Here is a 21,550-nt window from a genome sequence, read left to right on the forward strand (position 1 = left end):
TCCCCATGGTTACAAGTTCACCTGCCTTAGAACCAGAACAAAGGCTGAGCAGTTCAGTCCTTTCTTTATACAGCTTGGGCCTTTGATCTTGGACTTTTGTAACAGATACTTGGTAGCTTCAAAAGGCTGGGTTTTGCATAACCGAAGTTGGGGAATTTGCATTAACCTCTCCCTAGGTATTCCCCTGGAAATCCACTTAACCCTTATTGTCCCAAAAGTCCATACTCCCAGTTCTTATGTCTCCCCACTAGAGAGGTTACATACAATCCCAGACCGCAGTAATACATAAACTTAATAAAGGTCTTTCAAGGATATTGCAGGAAATTGCCATCGCTGTCACACAGCTATCAAGGGTAAATGATTTCAAGTCTTGGAGACAGAGACCCAGTGTGGGACTGGCCCTTCTATTAAGGGGCAGGGAAAAGATCATTGTATAAATCTAACACCCGGATTGCTGTAAATCCAGGAGATAGACAGCAAGAAGTAACTGTTTCGTGTTTGATGAAAAACAAGTGACTTTTGCCACAGTGGAATCACGTGGGTTTATAAAATATCATTGTCCTTTGTGTGCAGCATTTCTAACGTTCATCTCTGAAATCTCCCTCTACTTTCTGATGTTGAGCTATTGCCACTGCTGCTGTGGTTAATGGGTGAGACAGATAATGCGGGATTTCCTTAGTGTTTGAGTTGGAGGATGAATGGATCAAGCAAAAGCCTGTTGATTGGCTGGAATCTTGGGAATCATGTAGTGTGCAAGTTCCCGGTCTCTAGCAACAAGAATAATATCCGAGCATTCTGTTTTTTCCAGTAGCCCAAGGTGCTAGTTTCTAAAAATCCCTTTAGAATCTAAGTCCCCTGATTGGTAGCTTAGTTCATGTCAGTGCCATTAAATAGCTTTTTTATTTACTGAGTAGATGCACTTGTTTATGCAGACAGTCTCTGTGGGTCTCATGGAAACATTTTGCTAACTGGACTTGCTTAATCTGAAAATGTGGCTCACACTAGGGCTATGTCAGCCTTCTGCAGTGAGACTTTTGGTGAGCTTCCTTCTCTGATTGTCATTTGCTCCTGGTTACTGTTCTATCACACGTGTATCCAGGACTGGCTCAGTTTGTTGGTTACTCTTACTTATTGCCAGGTTGGTGTTGCGTCCATCTCTGAAAACTAAGCAATATTTGTTTTGTTTGGCTAGGATGAGCCTCTGGATGAAAGTTCGGTGAAGAAGATGATTCTCACTTTTGAGAAGAGGTCTTACAAAAATCAAGAGCTGCGGATCAAGTTCCCAGATAATCCAGAAAAGTAATGTCATGTGCAGTCCCTCTGTTTCGCCCACTATGAGCCTTCCCTCCTTGCTTGAGCCCAAAGTTAATCTCTTAATCATAGATGCAGGTTCAGTTGTGTGAAAGATCATGTGATTAAAGGCAATTATTGCCAGGTATGACCTGTAAATTGTATTTGAAATTGTGACGGGTTGGATCACAGAAACCCCCTTGGGAACTGCCAACTGATGTACCAAGACTACGTCTGCCCTTGCTTTCCTACCCTGGCAGCTTGGGACTTCAGTGCGGGACTTCAGTGCCCTGCCTGGCTTGAGCCAGACCCGCTAGCCTGCTGCTAACCCAGACCCAGGTCTGAACCACGTCCCCTAACAGCTGTAGGCTTAATTGAAACCAGCTTAAGAAGTGTTCCTGTCTTTAACACTCAGATGCCCAACTCCCAATGGGGTCCAAACCCCAAATAAATCCATTTTACCCTGTATAAAGCTTATACAGGGTAAACTCATAAATTGTTCGCCCATTTCTACTGTCCCTCTAAAACTTTCTCTTCAAAGCATTTTTTTTTTTTTAATTTGGCCTTTCCTTGTTGTCCCCTCTTTTTTCACCGATCTCTCCTCATTGTTAGTACTTTTCCCTCAGTTTCTCCACACTTTGATGCTCCTTCCTTTCCATGGCTTCTAACCTTGCCAGCCCCAAAGTCTAAAGAGGGCTCTGTTTACCTAATAAATGTAGGTGCCGGGCGTTTCAGAAGGTGAAGGGGTGACCGTGAATTTAAGGGTGTCTCCTAAATGGATCCATTTTTCTTCATAATTTTTGATACACTCAGCACAGCCAAATCATGTAACTGTACTACCAAGTGTGTATGTGAAGGGAATCCTGCTTCACATCATGGGAACTTTCAGAATACTCTACACTGAGCAAAAGGAGTGGTGCAAATCTGTTGATAATCTGACTTTTCCTATGAAGTATTTGTTGTTTGAACACAGGGAGCTCCCTCCCACAGTTCGTCCAAGGCTCTTGGATTGAAATCTGTGTGTGTCTGTGGCTGCAGTCACTACTCATTAGTTCTTGCTGTTTTTCTCGCAGTCCTGAACTTTGCCAGGCCCTGCTGATATGTGCTCTGCCACGTTAAGCGGGGAGGGAGTTCTGACAGTGTGAAGCAAAAGAAATATTCTGTGACATGTCAGGCTGAATCCATGTCCCTTTTGCACATCTGAGTTCTAGTTTTAACAGGCAGTGTTGGTACTTGGTACTATGTTGTTGCCCTCTAGCTTGATCCTTTCTCCCGACTGGTGAGTCGCACGTCTGGGAGTCTAATACCCCAAGACAATCCCTTCTGAAGGTCAGAGCTTGCTTAGAGTGAGAAGCAAAGACTCAGTTCAGCAAGGCCAGTTTACAAAACCCTTCTTTCTGAATCTGAAGCAAGAGGAGAGAAGTTCAGTGTAAGCAAGTGACATCCCCACCACTTTCCTCACACCAGTACAGGGACGCTGGGTCTGATTCAAACTTACCCCTGTTCTGGGGATTGCCTTTATTGAATTTAAATTCAAGTAAACTTTCAGCCTGTTTTCTCCTAAGCTTGGCTGGAGCTAGGTCTCTGCCCCTGCCCCTATACTCCCTGTCTCACACAGACACCCAAGTCCTCTTGTACCCTTACTGGAGATAATATAACCCACACATGTTAACATTAAGATGAGTCAGCAGAAGAATTCTCTATGTAGGAACTAGCCTGCACACTTACTCTTTTAAACTGATATACATAAATTAGAGAGGGCAGGAATGCCACATCATAAAATGCTTTCGGGGCCCAGGTGCAGTGATATGACAAACTGTTTGCAGTGAGTTCTGAATCCAGTGACTGACTTTGCGATGATGTGAGCAGAATAGCAGGGGCCATTTCAGATTTTGGGGGGGGGCAACTTTAACCGTGATTCCAAGGGCTACTTGGGCACCTGAAAACTCTAGGGATTTTTTTGCAGATAATAACTTAGAAATTAGCTGATACGAGCACTGATTCTAATTCCTATGTTAAAAAAAAAAAAGAGGATTTAATAAATATTAGACCCACTCAGCTCTAAAACTAACATATTCTCACATCTTATGTCAAATCACTTAAGGAACACTGGTTAGGTTTAAAATTTTAATGTACACCTCTACCCCGAGATAATGCTGTCCTCAGGAGCCAAAAAATCCTACCGCATTATAGGTGAAACCGCGTTCTATTGAACTTGCTTTGATCCGCCGGAGCGCGCAGCCCCGCCCCCTGGGAGCGCTGCTTTACCACGTTATATCCGAATTCGTGTTATATCGGGTCGCGTTATATCGGAGTAGAGGTCTATATTCTTTGTTACTAACTCTTGACTACAACAATTGAAACAATTGTAGAAAAATGTAGATGACTTTCTATCACTTTTTTCCAGTTCATCAAGCTTGGACTAGATCATTTAACTTTGGAAACATCCGACCAGGGCAAGGCCCTGTGAGTTTATACTGCACCTGCCTGGGGCTCTAGAGGTGTTACTTCACTACAAATAATAGACTAGAATCTAATCTTAAACAGGAATGAAACTGACACTTCCAAGTCACTTTCACAGTATTGCCAATCCCAAATGTTCAAAAATCATGAATCAGGCTCACCAAAAATCATGAGATTCGCTTTAAAATCATGAGATTATGTACAAATAACAGATGTGGTGATCTTCTTTTTATTTGTCTTCTGCTTTTTGAGCCTGTAGGGTGCACTGGGGTCACATTTTGGAGCTTTCTACACAGTCATGAGGGCTAGAAACTTACTTTTTCTTTAAAGAGGCTGAAATCATCACAGATCCACTTGACTCCAGGAGCTGGGGCTTTAAGGAAAACAATTATCATGAGACTCATGACAAAAATCATGCATTGGCAACACTGCTTTTACTCTAGTTCCTTTCCAGAAGGCTCTTAAACACAACACTACAGCGACTGAGTTGCAGTTCTCACAGGAGGATATTTAAAACCAAACACCAAAAAAATTCTATATTTTAAAGTTGAGAAAAAAACCTGAGTCTTCTGAAATATATCAAGGCCACTGCAGGCAGAAAAGGCAAATAAACAGGCACAGGAGCTCTGGGCAGCTCTTCCTTTAGAAAGAAAGTTGGAGGGTCAAATCTTCTAGTCCTTAATCAAGTAAAACTTTTATTGCCATCAGCACCTCCACTCATAGATATTAACATCACAGTATGATCAATAACTATACACTTCATACTTAAATATCTGAGCCATCTTATCCAGAGTCACACAGCTTATACGCATTGGCTCAGGGACTGGATTTTTTGGCCTATTTTGAACAGTGCTGAGCACCCAGATGGTGCCCAGTGAATAATGCAAATCATGACAATAATCGTCGGCTTTATGGACTCTTTGGTTGCAGTTTCTGTTCTTTGTTCTGGAATTGGCCTGAATACAGCTGAAACCCTAAGAATTTGAGGCATAAACACATCGGATACTCATATGACACTTTCTCATTCCTTCCTTTTCTCAAACTCAGAACAAAAAATGACTGAACAAAATGGTTTTCAGTTAAAATGTAAAATTGCACAGCAGCCATTGCTCTACAACCCAGCATGGGGCAGAACCTGCCACCCCTTGGGAGTTAAGCTATCTCCTCTCATCTGACTCTCATTTTCTAGCCTTCCTAACCTCTGTGCTGCTTTTCATGCTGTCAACCATGACATCCGTCCTGCGACCATTTGTGGAGTCTCAGAGAACTGGCTGCCTTGGTTTTGCTCCCAGCTATCAGAGTCCTCTTTTGTAGCATGCAGCAGAGAGAGAGGCTGGTCTGCTGCATAGGGAGCTGGCCCTGAGAGACCTGGGTTCTACTCCCCCCATGGACTTCCTGTCTGACCCCAGGCCAGTGCTTTAAGGACAGAATTTCAAAGGCTTTTAGGCACCCGAAGATGCAGCTAGATATCTAGTAGGGTTTACAAAGCACCAAACCTAAGTGCATTTGAAACTCTCATTAGGTGCCTAAATACCTTTGAAAATTTGGCCTTTAGTCTGTGTGTGCCTCAGTGCCCCATCTGTACAATGGGGATAACAGCAATGCTCTACCTCACCAAGGGGCTGGGAGGAGAAATAGGTTAGACATTGTGAGGTGAAGCCTTAGATACTATGGTGATGAGGCCACATAAGTACCACAGGTAGAGTGGGAACTTCTCTGTACACTGCTAGTCCTGCCCTGGGTTTGACCCCTTCTTTTCACCTACACACCTAAATCTCCCCCTTTTCTGAATGTAACCTTGGCTCAGTGCTTTGCTGTATTCTTGGTATTCTACTGTTCAGAATAGCCCCCTTCCACTTTAACTGAATTGTCTCGTTAGCACTGACCCTCCACTTGGTAAGGCAACTCGCATCTTATCATGTACTGTCTATAAATACCTGCCTACTTTATTTTCCACTCCATGCATCTGATGAAGTGGGTTCTAGCCCACGAAAGCTGATGCCCAAATAAATGTGTTAGTCTCTAAGGTGCCCCAAGGACTCCTCGTTGTTTTTGCTGATACATACTCACACAGCTGCTACTCTGAAACCTGTATTTTTTCTGAATCCCCTTTCTCTCTAAAACAACCTCCTCCTCCCCCTCCCCCTCCCCCTCCCCCCTCCACTGAGGGATTCCTCTTTTACAAGCTACACTTCCAGACCCTTCATTTAATCACCAGCCCTTTCTTACCTTAATCACCTGGCCTCTGTTTGTAAACAAAATACTGACTCCCTGCCCCAGGGGCACCTCTCCTCTGCACAACTTCGATTTCACACGACTGCTGTGCTGTAGTTAAGAGCTCCACCTGGGAGCTCCCACACCTCCTGTAGGGGGATTGGAAATACAGTGGCACTGTGATGCCTGGATGAATGAGCCTTGGTTGGTGGGTTGTGTGGCTGCTTTGTTCTCAGTGTCGGGAAGGCCTGCGTTTTGCTGTGAGGATAGCTGATGCACTTGTATTCCCACTGACCAATTTTGCCCTGCTTCTGTCCACAGGTTCATGGAGTCTGAGCTGGATTTAAATGACATCATTCAGGAAATGCATGTGGTTGCGACCATGCCTGATCTTTACCACCTGCTGGTAGAGCTGAACGCTGTACAGTCTCTCCTAGGGCTGCTTGGACACGATAATACAGATATCCTTTCATTGTTAGAACACTTCTCCCAGGAGTAAGGCTTTCTGCAGGCACCTCTGCAATCTCTTGTGCTCCATTTTCACATAGACTGCTAGATATTTTTTCTCTTCCCTCCCACCGCTTTAAATTTCCATCGTCTTTTGTTCACCTGAAACCCTTCTTTACTCAGCTACTCCCTCTCCTGAACATTTCAGTGTCCTTATTTTCCCCTGCCGAACTGTTAATGTACACGTCATCTCATTTGAGTAATTAGCCTTAATTTCATTTTTAAAGGTTTTGTTTGGGCACTCGTGTAAAGCGGAGGGCTAACCACAGACAAGCATGCAGTGCGCTTTCCTTTACAAATGCTGCTGAGGGTATGGCACCTGAATGCTAGCATGCATCCATTCATGCTATTTATTCCAGTCCTTGTTCCCCACAGGTTCTACCAGAGAACCTCAGTTTTGACCTATGTCTGCTGTGTACCAGTGGTTTGTCTGTCCTGAACAGAAGCACCATAACTGCATTAATCCCTTTTGTTGCCAGGACACCTGAGCTTCGGCCTAGGAGCAGACTGACACAAGATACTTGGCTTACTGGTGATGTGCGTGAGAGGCAAAGACTTTCAAAGTGGCTGTAAAATTCTATTCCCTCTTTAAAATGGCTAGTTTAACATAACTTGAAAAATCAGGTAATGGCTTCCCCCTCTTCCATTCCGGAGGGAGGCTGCATGTACTGTGTTTGAACCAGCATTAGTGAACTGATCAGGCGGCCTGGTCCAAGGCTAGGGCCCTGGATTGGGAGATGAGACCAGGGGCTCGCCGTGTGACTTAAAATCTCTCCGCCTCCTTTTTTCCATTTGTGAAAAAGCAGATGATAATGCCTGACACTTTTCTTAGGCCCTTTGAGATTTCCAGGTTAAAAGTGCTGTAAAAATGCTAAATATTTATTATTGTTTGAGTTAAGGATGTCAGTTTTCTTTTAGCAATTTTTTTCTTGCATTTAATACTCTATATTTTAAAAAAATAGTGATACAATCTTTGCAAATAGATATAGTGATTATATTATAAAAACATATTTTTAAAATCTCATTACATTGCAGTTTTCATCAGAGAGCACTATTTACAGGGTTGACTATTTTAACTTGCATCTAACATAACCTTGGTCTGCTAGAATGCTGATCTCTGCAAAACAGCCAACACCGCTGCTGTCTTATCTGTGATCTGTAATAGAAATTATTCTCAAGTATAAGGTTGTTAACAATTTACTGTTGTACAGCTGGAAATGCCTACCATGCATAACCAGTTTCATGGACATCATGGTTTAATATTTTATACTTTCACCAGAGACCTCAGGCTTTTTGTGTACAATGTGCACAGCACCGAAAGGTTATCTTGAATTTGTCATTCTCAGGGAAAACATAAACTATGGGGATTTTGGCTGGTTCACGGTGACCTTAAGAGCTGGAGCATATGGGAACACAGCTTGTTTTGTCCTTTCAGCCATAAAAAGATGTGTCTTGGGATCACTTTTGTTAAGGGCTTGTCAGTATTTGCACTGCTAGCTCCCCCTCCTTCTTTATAAAAAAAAAAAAAAGTCAAAACTTGTTTGTCAATTAGTTTGGGGGCAGAAATTTGGCCTGCGAGCTGTAAACCTGGGAGAAAACATATTTCTTGTTACAGGCTTGTAGAAATCTTTTCAGATGTGTTGGAAGCAGACTGTAGGCTGCAGTAACACCTCTCTGTATGCTAGGTTATTGCTCAAGCCAAAAATGAAAAACTATTGAAATGAAGCTCCTAGACATACAGGAAATAGGGCTCTTCATTCAAGTCTCTTGGTGGCTTTACTAAAACTGAACAGGATACGGTTTTGAAACCGTTTCCCCAAAGGGAACACCAAAGGACAAGTTCTTCACACTTCATTTAGATTAGTGCTTTGGAGGGGCTAATGCAGGGAGGGGATGGAGAGGTGAGGGGATGAATCCAGGTGATCTGTTTAGGCAGCTGTTCAACTGAGTTAGTGCAAAAGATGTGAGTAAAAGATAATGACTAGGCTGTGACTTAAATTAGCAAAAGTCAGGAGAGCCAGAGAAGCCTTTTCCTTTGTCCTGAACTCACCTGCACAACTGGCATCCTTGTTGGCAGGCTCAGTAGAGATTCCATGGATGGAAATGGCATAGAAACTCCACTATCCTGACCACGAGAGAGACTACAGCACAATCGCAGGTAGCCTGGGGGAAACCATCCTGCACGTGCCCATGGTGCGTTTCTTACGTGGCTAGAGGATTTCAGTTTCTTTAGCACTAGCAATTCGGTGTTGTCTTTAGTGGTAACTGTATAGGTGACCATTTCAAAAGTGACCTAGGAACCTGTCACTGGCTTTTAATGGGTCTTGGGCTCCTAAGTCACTTAAAAACTTTACTTCTATGTTCAGGGGAGCAGAGGCCTGACTTTGATGTTTTGCGAGCGTAACCTGTGTTTTTGTATCAGCAAAACTAGTCTCGCCTCACTAAAGGTAGGCCTACTCTACAAATGAAGGTGCGATTGTAGCACAGGTAGGTGATACCTGTGCTAGCCTCAGTCTCGCTAGCACGGGTAACAACAGCAGTGTAGACATGGCAGGGTGGGCTTCAGCAAGGGCTAACAACCCAAGTGCGTACCCAGGCTCCCACTTGGGCACTTAGCCTGAGTTGAGGTCCATCCCACCCCATCTGCAGTACTGTTGTTGCCTATGCTAGCTAGATTAAAGCTGGTGCAGGTATACCTACTCATGCCAAACTCAGCCCCTTACATGAGTGCTGCTGCATGTGAAGTAGGTACTATCACTTACTGATCTGAGGATTCTACAGTGCCTGGACGTAGCAGTTTGACGTGGGAATGAAATGGCAGTCGTATTACAGAATTTCCTGGGTCTGGTTAAGTCAGGACTGTAACCTTATTAAATAACGAAGTATATAAAAATACATTTCCATCCTTACACAAATGGATGCCCAGTTTATTAGCCTGTGGATTTTAAAGAGCTCTTTCAGAATCTTGTTATGTAGGACATCTTGACAACTGGATTTCTTGTTCTGTCCCAGTGGGAATTGGGCAGGATTGATCAGTGTGTCTAAGAGAATAGGAAAGTGGGTGTAATGAGAGGGAATACGTCTAGCTGTACTAAAGAGCTGTGTAGCAGTCAAAAGAACCATGTGTTATGCAGCCCAGTGCTAATGAATGAAAATTGGGCTGGCAGGATCTTCGCAGTTCCTGTGGGGTGCATGGTTATAGAAGCACGCTCTCCTAATTGGGCCAGGCAGAAGAGGGTTATCACTCCACCGTCCTATTACGGCCTTGTTTGTGGGGTGCATGCTATGCCAAGTTAGCTATGGTATCATTGGGAGGATAATGCACACAAATCAAATTGCTACATTTTTCTGTGCTCCTAACTAGAGTTTTAACAATTGCTACAATGTAAAATGGCTGGTAACCAGTTGAACCAGCTCTAGAGTATTTAATTGGTTTAAAAATGACAAAAAGCAAATGGCACTGGGGAACAGTGAAATTGCCAAATACAACAAATAGATGATCATGTTGCAGTATTACTCCCAATTACTAAACTCAGTTTTAGTGCTTATGAAAACAAGGGCTGCGAAAGCAATGCTTGGTCTTCCTCTGTCGCTCCTTGCTAGTCCAGTCTCGGCAGTCGGTGAGCACACACAGTCACGTTGGGCCAAGTATGAAGATAAATGAGGACTTGATTATGACTTTGGTTATCCTTAACATCTCCCACATGTGTCCATAGCCGTGGTGGATCTGCTTCAAGAACTGACGGACATAGACACGCTCCATGAGAGTGAAGACGGAGCTGAAGTCCTCATTGATGCTCTAGTAAGTAGCAATTTCAGTCGCTCCAGATTAGGCTGATCAGTGGCCACCTTATAGAGGGGAAGGATGTGTTTATACCTGTGGCGTCAATGTTCCCTCTAATATTTCCCATCCATTTGCGGAATGAATTTTGTTATGTGCACCAGTATGGAGGTGATGTGTGGTGGGGGTGGGGCCGAGGGGTTCGGAGTGTGGGAGGAGGCTCAGGGCAGGGGCAGAGGGTTGGGGTGTGGGGGGGTGAGGGCTCTGGCTGGGTGCATGGGCTCTGGGGTGGGGCCAGGGATGAGGGGTTTGGGGTGCAGGCTTCCCTGGGGCTGTGGCGGGGAGAGAGGACTCCCCTCAGCCCTTTCTGGCTGCGGTAGCTCCGGGACCAGGGCCGGGGGACAGGTGCCTTTCCCTGGCCGTGGCAGCTCTGGGGCTGGGGCCAGGGGAGAGCAGCCTCTCCCCACCTGCGCAGCTCTTGATAGCCTGCTGTGTAGCCGCGCAGCTTAGAGGGAACTTAGCCTGTGGTTCTCAGTGCGGGGCAGAACTGTCTTGCTCCTAGTCTGTTTGAATAATCCATTTTCTTTTGAATGGCTTGAGATACTGTGAGTACAGCCATGATGGGTTTCTTTTCTGGTATGAATGAATTCTTGGGGCAAGTTCCTCCTCTGCATCACCAGACCACCTGATTTTTGGAAGGAAGAGGTTGTTTTTAATTTGTTTTGTCTGGGGATGGCATGTTTCTCTGTGTCGTCTCTTACTGTGCTTCCTGTATTGTTATAGCAGGAGAATGAGGTCAGTTCGGTGACAGCAGCAGTGTCATATTGAATTAAATAGGAACTTGATACCTGCTCTTTTGCTTCCTTTGCAAAGCAGGGCAGTTCTCTGAGCTGCTCATACTGGGAAAATTGAAATCTGACATAGTTGGTTCACAGATTTTTATTACTTTTTTTTTAAAGACCAGAAGGGCCATTTTGGTCATCTAGTCTGACCTCCTGCATAATGCAGCCCATAGATGTTCACCCAATATTGCCTGCTTCAAGCCAACTAACAACGGCACGATCCTACCAAGGTGGATCTGACGTTGTTCTTTTTACACAAGCAAAGAAAATGCTCAAAATTCTTTATGTATAAGCCGACAAACTCATCCTGCCACATACTTATTCTATGGGTGGAAGAGAGTTTAATTATCCCTTATTCCACAGAGAGTAAACAACGGCATGGCATGGTCCTGTACCAGTTGAAAAGGCACTACTACTGACGTCTTACTTTCCTTCATGAAGGAACTCTCTGTTTAGTTAACAGTACCGAGTGCCTCTCATCTGCTATGTTGGTGGGATACCCTCTTTTCCTGGTGTTTGGGCATGATATCCTTTTTTACAGCATTGTAGTAGAAGGTGAAAGCTCCCAGTGTGAGCAGACGTACATTGCAGGGAAGGGATGCCATTAGAACTATTTGTAATTGTATGCAAGAGATGGAGTCCATTCTCCGTTCAGGCAGTTTCTCCAAGTGAATTGCTGTGTTTGTGAACCACCTGGACTCTGGCTTGGTCTCTAACTATTATGTCGAGATTAAGGGGATAGGGGATTATGGTTTCTTAGAGGAGCAGGGTGAGAAGACTGCTGTATTCTTTCTCCTACAATCCCTCTTGCCTACGTGCTGTAATGTTGCCTTCCAAAGGTTAATTACAGTGGCCCTGAGTGGAGTTCCTCTGGCTGGCCTCTGGGCTGTTTTTAATTACTGTCCCTTCATAGAAGGGTTGCTGGATGAATGAAATGGAAGAGGGGAGCTGATAGGGAGGGTTCTTTCTATAAAATGCACTGAAAGCAGTACATCGAACAAAAGCTCTTTCTGTGTGTTTCTTGTCACCAGCCCACAATAGCCAGGTTTGATTGTTCACTTCGAAAGAAACAGGTCAGCCACGTCATGAGAAAACCTGAGCTATCCGCTTCTAGATGGCTCCCTTATTTTAAGGATGTGGGCATCGCTTTGGGAGGCCTGTTTAGAGATTGTTGCATTACCTACTACAGCAACCTAAACCCTGCTGTTACTGCACTCACTGAGCTTATAGAAAACCTGAGTTAGCAAATGGGATTTGTGATTGGGAAGACACTGTGCTTGCATTTCCCACTCTCCTGTTTAAAACTGAGGATTGTCACATTAGACTTTAGCTAGTAGCAGGACTCAAGTAATGCTGTTTGTTTAGTGGGTTGGCCTTGGTTGGGGCTGGGATCCACAAACGTCAGAATCCGGATTCCCATTTCTGCTATTGACTTGCTGTGTGGCCTGGAGCACGTCATTTCATCTCCATGTATGGGGAGTGGAGATCTTAACAGAGGTGTTGCACTCCGAAATGTACCGACGTGTTGAAGTATGTAAGCTCTCTGGGGCAGAGAGTGTCTTCCTGTATGTTGCACAGAGCCTGGGCTTTAACTCAGCCAGCTCAGAACGTGCATAAGTATGACTCACCTTGTTGTGACAGAGCGTTAGCAGGCGTTAGATTGAGCTAGCTAACGTGAGCTTACATCACACCTTTCAACCCTAGGCAAGGCAATGCCCAAGTGAACGCTGTCCAAGGCTTCCCCAAAACTGCCATAAAAGTCAGATTCATTTTTAATTGTTTACAGCTGGCTTTGGCCAGGTGGCTATGTGATGTCACACATAATGGAAGCCAAAACCATCCTTTTTTTTAAAACCCTATCTTTCTGCACCTAGAACTAAGACTTCCCTTGGTGTGACTGCTGACCCCTTACATTTTGATGCTGCCTTCACAGGCATTGTTTCAGCTGCTTTCTGACAGCCAAGGAAAAAATGCAGATAAACCAGCAATTGAAACTAGGGAAGCTGCTTTTATAGCTGACGGGCAGCTGATACCCCGTTGGTTTTTAGTGTCTAGCACTTTGAAATTCAGGGAGATTATAAATCAATCAGGGTGATTTAGGGAATAACAGACTGTGACAAGGTTCATATTTTTCCTCCAGATGTTTTTCTGTTTTATCTGACACAAAAATTGTCTAATTAAGAAAAACGAAGTGGTGAATTTACTTTGTGAATCCTTTGCTAGCTCTGAGATTTCAGAGCAAGATTGTTCATGTCTCCTGATCAGAGGCATGCTTTCTGGAGTGTTTTTGTTGTGCTTATTGATTTCCCCCCCCCCCTTTCTTTCCCATCTCCACCCCAATCCTCTTTTCTCCATGTGGCCTCAATGACTTAGGTTGATGGCCAGGTTGTGGCCTTGCTGGTCCAGAATTTAGAGCGCCTAGATGAAGGTGTAAAAGAGGAGGCTGACGGAGTCCATAACACGCTTGGTAAGGGGATATGACAGTACAGTATCTCTTTCTGACACAGTCAACAGAGGGGCGGGCGTGTGTAGTCTGTCCCCGTTGTGAACTACCAGAGGGGGCAGAAAAGGCCTTGCGTGAATTTCATGTAATACTGCTTTCATTTAGCTGGCTAGTAATACAGCATAAATCTGTTCAACAGATAACTTCGTTACAGGAAGCTGTATTATTTTAAGAGGCTGCCTCCTCTTCATGTATTAAATGTATTTTTCTGTGGTCTGCCAAAAGAGTATCTTCATTTACCACAGCTGTGTTTCTTAGGAATAAATGTGCCGTTAATTTGTTACCATCTAGAGCAGTGTTTCTCAAATGTGGATTTTTCTGCGGCCCAGCAGCCTCCTGGGTGGAGACGGGGGAAGGGGGGGCAAAGCAGTGGCCCCTCCCTGCAGCACCCAGCTTTTGCTCCTGGCTGCCTTGGTGTTTGCTGGCATCGCCAGCAGGGGACCAGCAGCCTGCACCACGCAGCCTCCTGGGGGCTCCGGGAAGCACCTCAGCAAACACGTGGGGCCAGTGTGTGCGCGCAGCAGGCTTTGGGCTTCAGGCCCTGGGCTCCGGCTCTGGGCTTCAACCCAGGGCAGTGGGGCTCCGGTTTGGAAAAATTTTCAGAGCGGCCACCAGTGAGGGTTGGTGGCCACACTCTTAAGCCACCAAAAAAATTGTTCTGAGAACCCCTGATCTAGAGCCCAGGAAATGTATCCTATAACACAGTGGCTCTCAACCATTCCAGATGACTGTACCCCTTTCAGGAGGCTGATTTGTCTTGCGTACCCCCAAGCTTCACCTCACTTAAAACCTACTTGCTTACAAAATCAGACATAAAAATACAGAAGTGTCACAGCCACTATTACTGAAAAATTACTTTCTCATTTTTACCATATCATTCTAAAATAAATCCATTGGAATATAAATATTGTACTTACATTTCAGTGTATTAGTATATAGCAGTGGTTTTCAAACTTTTTTTCTGGCGACCCAGTTGAAGAAAATTGATGCCTGTGACCTAACGGAACTGAGGATGAGGAGTTTGGGGTGTGGGAGGGGCTCAGGGCTGGGGCAGAGGGTTGGAGTGTGGGGGTGAGGGCTGCGGGGTGGGGCTGGGAATGAGGGGTTCAGGGTGTGGGAGGGGGATCTGGGCTGGAGCAGAGGGTTGGGCTGTGGGAGGGGGTCAGGGCTCTAGGCTGGGGGTGCAGGCTCTGGGGGTGGGGCTGGGGATGAGGGGTTTGGGCGGCTCAGGACTGGGGCAGGGGATTGGGGCGTGGGTTTACCTAGGGCAGCTCCCGGTCAGCGGCACAGCAGTGATGCTAAGGCAGGCTTCCTGCCTGTCCTCGGACCATGCTGTGCCCCAGAAGTGGCCAGCAAAGGTTCAGCTTCTAGGCGGAGACGCACAAGTGGCAGTGTGTGGCTCTTGCCCCTGGGCACCGCCCCCCCAGCTCCATAGCTGGTGCTCGAGGCGAGGACAGCGCGCAGAGCCCCATGGTCCCCCCGCCTAGGAGCCGGACCTGCTGCTGGCCGCTTCCGGGGTGCTGTGCGGCATCAGAACAGGTAGGGACTAGCCTGCCTTAGCTGGGCAGCACCACTGACGGGACTGTTAATGGCCTGGTCGGCGACGCTGACCAGAGCCGCCACGACCCAGTGCCTTACATTCCGCGACCCAGTACTGGGTTGCGACCTGCAGTTTGAAAACCACTGATATATAGAGCAGTATAAACAAGTCATTATCTGTATGAAATTTTAGTTTGTACTGACTTGGCTAGTGCTTTTTATGTATAGAGCTCTGCATATCTGCAGATATCCGCTGACCATGTTTGTGTTTCGCGGATCGGATGCGGATACAAATTTTGTATCTGTGCACGTCTCTATTCCTGTAGCCTGTTGCAAAACTAGGCAAATATGTAGATGAGTTGATGTACCCACGAAGATGTACCCACGGAAGACCTCTGAGTACCCCCAGGGTACACGTCCCCTGGTTGAGAACCACTGCTGTAACAACATTACTTTGGGGGTCCTCAAACTTTTGTGCAATGTGGCGACTGTTTTGCAGAATGCTTCCATTCTGTCATCACCTTCCCCTCTCACAGTCGCGTAGTATCCTTTTGGCAACCACAGCAATGGCTTCATAACAAATCATATTAGGAAAATAGATAGATATTTTGGTTTGTCTCTTCATGCAAATGAAAACAGTGAGTGTTAGTACCTTGTGACCATCCACGTATGTCTCTGGGGGCCACAATTTGTTAACAACTGAGGTACTGTATTTGCTTATTTTAAATGTTCGTTATTGTTTCTCTGTAAAGCACAGTGCTTAAAGCAAATGAGAGGCTGTTCTCTGAAAAATTCTGTTTCTGTAGAGTAATCCATTAGGTGGGCTCCATTTCATTTTTTTACACACACACTTCTGTGGCCAGTTCAAATTTGACCTGCAGAACATTCAAAGCTGTGCTGTCAGGGACGTTTGGTACTCAATTAAAGATGTCATTTCTCTGGCTCTGCATCCTTCCTGAGACCTGGAGGAATGTGCGGCTGGAAGTAGGAAACTTGGTTTTGTTCACATCACTGCGTGGGAACTAATCTTTGAAATTCAGCCTTTCCCAGCAGGAGTTGCCACATGGGATGGTGCAGGAACTCTGGCTAGGGATGAGGGAAAGGTAGTTCACAGCTTCTTCAGACTCCCCCTGCAGGAGCTGATAACACACCGTCTGAAGATGGATCACTGTGGAAATAGGAAAATTGAGACCGTGCCCTATACCTAGTATAGCTTAAATAAGACCTCTAACTTTTGAAACAAGAACTGCAGCCCTTGGGAGGACATTAAAACTGACTGAGCAGTGTGGAGCTGGGAGAGGTGCCCCTGTTGGGAGAGGACTGGAGCACAAATGGAAACGAAATGGGCTCAGGCTGTGATCTGTATCTTTCTTGTCAGCGATTGTTGAGAACATGGCAGAGTTCCGGCCAGAGATGTGTACGGAAGCTGCGCAGCAGGGCCTCATGCAATGGTTGCTCAAGAGACTGAAGGTGAGTTTATTCCCCTTTCATCTTTCAATAATAAGCAACAAGCCAGTGACCTGGAAACTGCTGCGCTTGAGGTGATGTCCGGCATAAGTACCAAAGGCCCAGGGCTAGTATTGACTCTTTCATTTAATGCAGATTTCACAGTCCCTTAAATTTCTCCTTCCCTTCCACTCCCAGCACCTGTGAGTGCAATAGATTTCAAGCCTTCCCTCTTCCAGACTGGAAAATGTGCCTCTTGAATTTTTTTGTGGAGCACCAAAAATCAGAAGAACATGCTTTTGTATGCTAGCACCTGTGCATGGGGCTTAGGGAGTCTGTGGGGAAGGGTTCCAATTTGAGTCTCAGGCTGGTAGAGTTTCTGTAATAATTTGTGTTTTCTGAGACTTTGCTTTTCTGTTTGTTTCTCGTGTGTTCTGTTTGGTAAATATGGCCCTGATCCTGCAATGAGAACCCATGTAGATCAACCCTTCTGCCTGCAAGAAGCCCCATTGATACCAACAGGGCTCTGCGTGGGTGTAGTAGTCCACCCTGGTGTCTGCAATTGCAGGATCGGGGCCTATGTTAGTAATTTTCACTTGTCAAGGCTCCACACTCCTTTGTGTGTAACTATTAGGATGTGGTAGGGAATGTTCTCTGAATCAGAAGGATCTGTGTTTTGTTTTGATTACAATGTTGCCAAGAAATAAGCCCAGACCATTGGTACCACATGTTAATGTTCTTCACTGCCGTTATGCGCTAGCAAGCACTTGTCTTCTGAGTCACGTGTGTTCCTCCCGGTAATGCTGGTGGACAAGTAAAGAAAAGACAGCCTTGTTGACTGCTTCTGCAGAAAAACCAGTAGCGGGTAGGAAGGGGAAATAAATACGTCAGAGGAAGAGCCAAGTACTTAATCCTTTGCATGCCAAGGAGTGTTTGCCCAAGACCCACTTTGGGCTGGGGTAAGTTTAAGAAGGGTTCAGCATTTGGATGCCCACAAGGAAAATGCTGAGATGTTGTTAACCTCGAAGAGTCTGTTGAAAACAATGGAGAGTGCATGAAAACATCCCGTATGAAATAGCAGGTGAGTCTCCCTTAAAAAGGGGGGTGTGGGGGTGCTGCTGCAGCCAGTGAGTTAACAGCCCTATTCATATGCTGAGGGCATGCTAGTGGTCAAGTCCTTGCCTTTGTGTTGTTCAAAGTTAGCACCTCTAGCAGTGGAGAACCTCCTCCTCTCTCCCCCCCCCACCCCAGAACACCTTAGTAGTCAAAAGGCAACTGAACCACAAAATATATTCCACCAATTGCATAAGTCTGCAAATGTTCCTCTGTGTCCCTTTCGTAGTTGTTAGCAGAAGTAACCTATAATTTCTGACTGCAGGTGGTAACATAATTATGTTTCTTTTGGCTAAAAACAAAAAAAAGTAAAGCTAATTGTATTCCAGGCAGGTATGTACTAAATGCAGACCTACTCTCTGCTATGTAATTACTCTGACAGCTGAAAGACTTAGAAACTTAGGAAAGCAAAATAATCACCACTTGGATTCCCCTGGTTAGTGCAGCCGAACGTGAACGCTGACAGGCTGGCAAGCCTGGTGCTGAAGGCAGGCATTGTCTTCATTCTGACATGTTTTAATTTCTGTGGGGTGTAAGTGCAATGTGGTCAGGCAGTGTTTGCTCTTGTTTACAGCTGTCATTGTGGGAAGGTGCACACTAATGAAATTTCATTCAGTGACCTTTGCTTTTGGCAATACTTGGCTGATTTGAACGTTTCTGCCACCGCAGACACACGCCTGCCCCCTCCCATTGCTTCAGTATTGGATGGGAAATACCTTCCTTGCTTTGTGTGGGCTTTTGGTTCCCTTTTTATTTATTTTTTGGTCAGTGAGTGAGCCCTCAATCTGTTAAGTTGCATTGCAGTCCTCGAGAGTGTGCTGCTGATTTATTCCCCGAACGCATTCAGGCTTCTTTTGAGCCAACCGCGTTAGCCCTTTGCATGCAAACAGATGTGCTGGACCAGGACCACATCGTGGGCTGGGATAAGCATAAGAAGTCTCCGTCCAGTCAGCACCTGCAAGGAGAATCTTGTTTTTCCCAAGAAGTGGCGTTGATGAGTTAGTAGATAGTGCCGGTTCCAGGAGAAGAGAATTAAGCCAGTGCCTCAACATGTGGTAAGGGCTCTGTGCTGCTGGAGGTCCCATCCTCAGGAGGAGACGTAGGACAAAGGCTCTGGCCAGAGGTCTCTAAAGAGACCTGGCTCTTTCACAAGATTAAAGATATGTGAACTCTGGTTTCCTGACTGTATTCTAACTTGGTTAATTGCTTTCTGTCCATCAAAACGCCCTCAAGGGGAGAAGTTATATTTTACTTCCTCATAAAAATTGTGTTGTGTTGCTAGTGTGTAGTGTGTGTATCACCCAGGAGTGTGGGTCAGAGACAGACTGTTATTTCCTAGTGCCTGTCTCAACAGGGAGTTGGAATGCCCCGATTTCATTGGTTACTCTTACAGATGGCCCAGAATGGCTGCCATGCTCCATCTCCAGAGCTGGCAGACGATTGGTAGGAAGAGCTGCAGTCTGTAGAGTGCTTTGGGATCTTTCTGGGGAAAAGGCTTAGTGTAAACAGTACATTGGGGCCCCTTGGTGCATCCTACTTTTCATTATTGTCACTGGATATTAGTCTATTTTGTTCTCTGTAATGTGGCAACAGACTGAGATGATTGGTCCAGACGACACCTTGCGTAGTGACTGCTCCCTTAGTGAAGCTGCAGGTAGCCGTGTGTGGCAGGCAGAGAGTGGCTGGTGACAAACACTATTTTAAACCTAACCCTTTTTGTGTTACTACTTTTTTCTCTGTGTACAAGGGAAGATTAATGGTCCGGCAGTGGAAAGTAAAAACCCTAAAGGAGGCTGCCTGTTTTGTAAACGCCTTTAGTGCTTCTGAACTGTTACTGTCCATCTGTAACTGTTCCCTCCAATGAAACTGCTTGGTAGGTAAAACTGGGGGCTTGAGCACGATTTGTGATCCCAGTCCAAGGGTCTTGCCTTTCTTCCGAGAAAAGAGTTCGAGGCTGTTCGCTTTCATCATGTCCGAGTGACTGGAGTGTTCGGGCAAGGTGTGGGATTGAGACCCAGAGCCCCGATACAGTCTGGGCTGTGGCAGTGCAAGAGTCTTGCATGCTGCCCTGCTTCATGCATCTCAGGCCCTTGTCAGGGTGTGTGAGGTCAGTGTTTGCCACTGGGTAGCTTTACTGTGATTCATTTGACCCTAATTCAGTTCCTGGTGAGGTGGGTATAGGTTGTTCACACTGGGGTGAGGATACGTGCGTACAGACCTATGTATAATCTTTATTTCTGTAAATGGGTATGGAAAATCTGTCAACACATTTCTCCCTATAAGTGCCCAGTGGCAGGCCATGTTCAGCATCCCAGTTTGTAGACTTTCCAAGCCCACTGCCAGGCGTACTTGGTTACATAAGCTTTTACCTCTGAGGATATCGGCAGGGATCAGAGTTGATTTGATTGTTTCTTTTAAATCAGTGAGAAGAATTAATTTTTTTCTTGGCACTGAGTCAGATTGTAAGATTATTGCTGTTTGTGTTTTGTTTTAATCGTTGCTCATGTGTTGAGTGATCTGCTTAGCACGTTCTCTACATCAAAATAAACACCCAGAGCAGTGCCCCTGAGGGGTTTCTCATCCTTGTTTTTTCCAACAGGCAAAGATGCCTTTTGATGCCAACAAGCTGTACTGCAGTGAGGTGCTGGCCATTCTGCTCCAGAATAATGATGGTGAGATGCAGCCCTGGTATTGATATTCTGTTAGGATAGGATTCAGGCTTGTTTCAGATCATGACAGCACTCTTCTGCCTCTGGCTTCCCCTTGCTCTCTCTCGCTCTCTCTCTCTCTCTCTGCAGCTTTTGTACTCTGTCAAGCTGTATTGATTTTGTTTGCTGATGTATCAGTGTTAGACGGCTGTAAAATCTGACAGTTAGCTTCATTTTTTCCTCTCTTTTTTTCCCCTCTAGACAACAGGGAATTGCTTGGGGAGCTGGATGGGATCGATGTGCTGCTTCAGCAGTTATCTGTGAGTAATTCATTTGCTTCTGGTCTGCCATTGAGAGACTCACTGATTGGGGTTGAAAATAGTGGTGAGCAAAAATAGTAGCAGGAGTGGAACAGATGCTAGGTATTGTTCTGTCTTGGCAGCTTGTATACATTGTTGCATTATAATGCTCACTCTTCAGCACTTTCACAGTACTTTAGAAACTTCCACTGGGAGCTCACCCTCCAAGACCGATGGGGGTTGTCCCCATTTTAGAGATGTGAGTACTGAGGCACGAGAGAAGTTAATGGTTTACCTAAAGCTACATCAAGACTTGGAGGTAAAGCGAGGATTAGAACTCGGGTGCTCCTGGGATCCTCTGCTCAGTGCACTAGACCACATTGCCTATTTGCCCTTTAAGGGGGTTTACTCAGGTTTGTATCCTTAACTACTACTTGTTCGCTGAAGTGAGAGTGACGTGCGTGGGTAAGGTCTAGGCTCAGGCTTATATTTGCTTCACTCAACAACTACTTCTGGTGTTCACTATCAAGGACTGTTCAGCTGTATCATAGTCATTGAGGCTTGCATACAGAGAAGGGTTGAGGAAGAAACTAAGCAAAAAACCAGGAGTAAAGACTAGTGACAACAGGGGAGGCCTTGTCTTTGGGGTGCAGAAGAAAAAAATCATAGGAAAAACTAACAATTATGTGGAATTGTTGGGCAGAGATTGGTTGGGAGGAAGTGAGGAATGGCCTAAGTGACTATTGAGGGATGCTAGTGGGGTCGTGGTAGGTTGGCCAGATAGGAGGGTCCCGCAGGCCGGATGTGGCCACAGGCCGTAGTTTGCCCACCTCTGCTCTAATCCCATTTGCTAGCAGCCATTTGGGACATGGCAATAACAGTCAATCACGCCAAATGAAATGAGA

At 45.5% G+C, this 21,550-nt stretch overlaps 1 protein-coding gene across 2 annotated transcripts in view; it reads left to right on the forward strand.

Annotated features, from left to right (window-relative positions):
• CTNNBL1 (catenin beta like 1) overlaps positions 1–21,550 on the forward strand; it is a 100,972-nt gene that overhangs the window by 18,890 nt on the left and 60,532 nt on the right. Inside the window, exons 3-9 of one of the 2 annotated variants that reach the window (XM_065414367.1) lie at positions 1,193–1,299; positions 6,289–6,428; positions 10,179–10,276; positions 13,471–13,564; positions 16,518–16,609; positions 20,298–20,370; positions 20,608–20,666. In XM_065414367.1, the coding sequence (XP_065270439.1) occupies positions 1,193–1,299; positions 6,289–6,428; positions 10,179–10,276; positions 13,471–13,564; positions 16,518–16,609; positions 20,298–20,370; positions 20,608–20,666 (663 nt within the window). The remainder of the gene's footprint in view (positions 1–1,192; positions 1,300–6,288; positions 6,429–10,178; positions 10,277–13,470; positions 13,565–16,517; positions 16,610–20,297; positions 20,371–20,607; positions 20,667–21,550) is intronic. The other variant, XM_065414368.1, reaches the window with a different exon arrangement.

Source organism: Emys orbicularis, chromosome 12 (genome assembly GCF_028017835.1).
Source record: "Emys orbicularis isolate rEmyOrb1 chromosome 12, rEmyOrb1.hap1, whole genome shotgun sequence".
Taxonomy (NCBI): Eukaryota; Metazoa; Chordata; order Testudines; family Emydidae; genus Emys; species Emys orbicularis.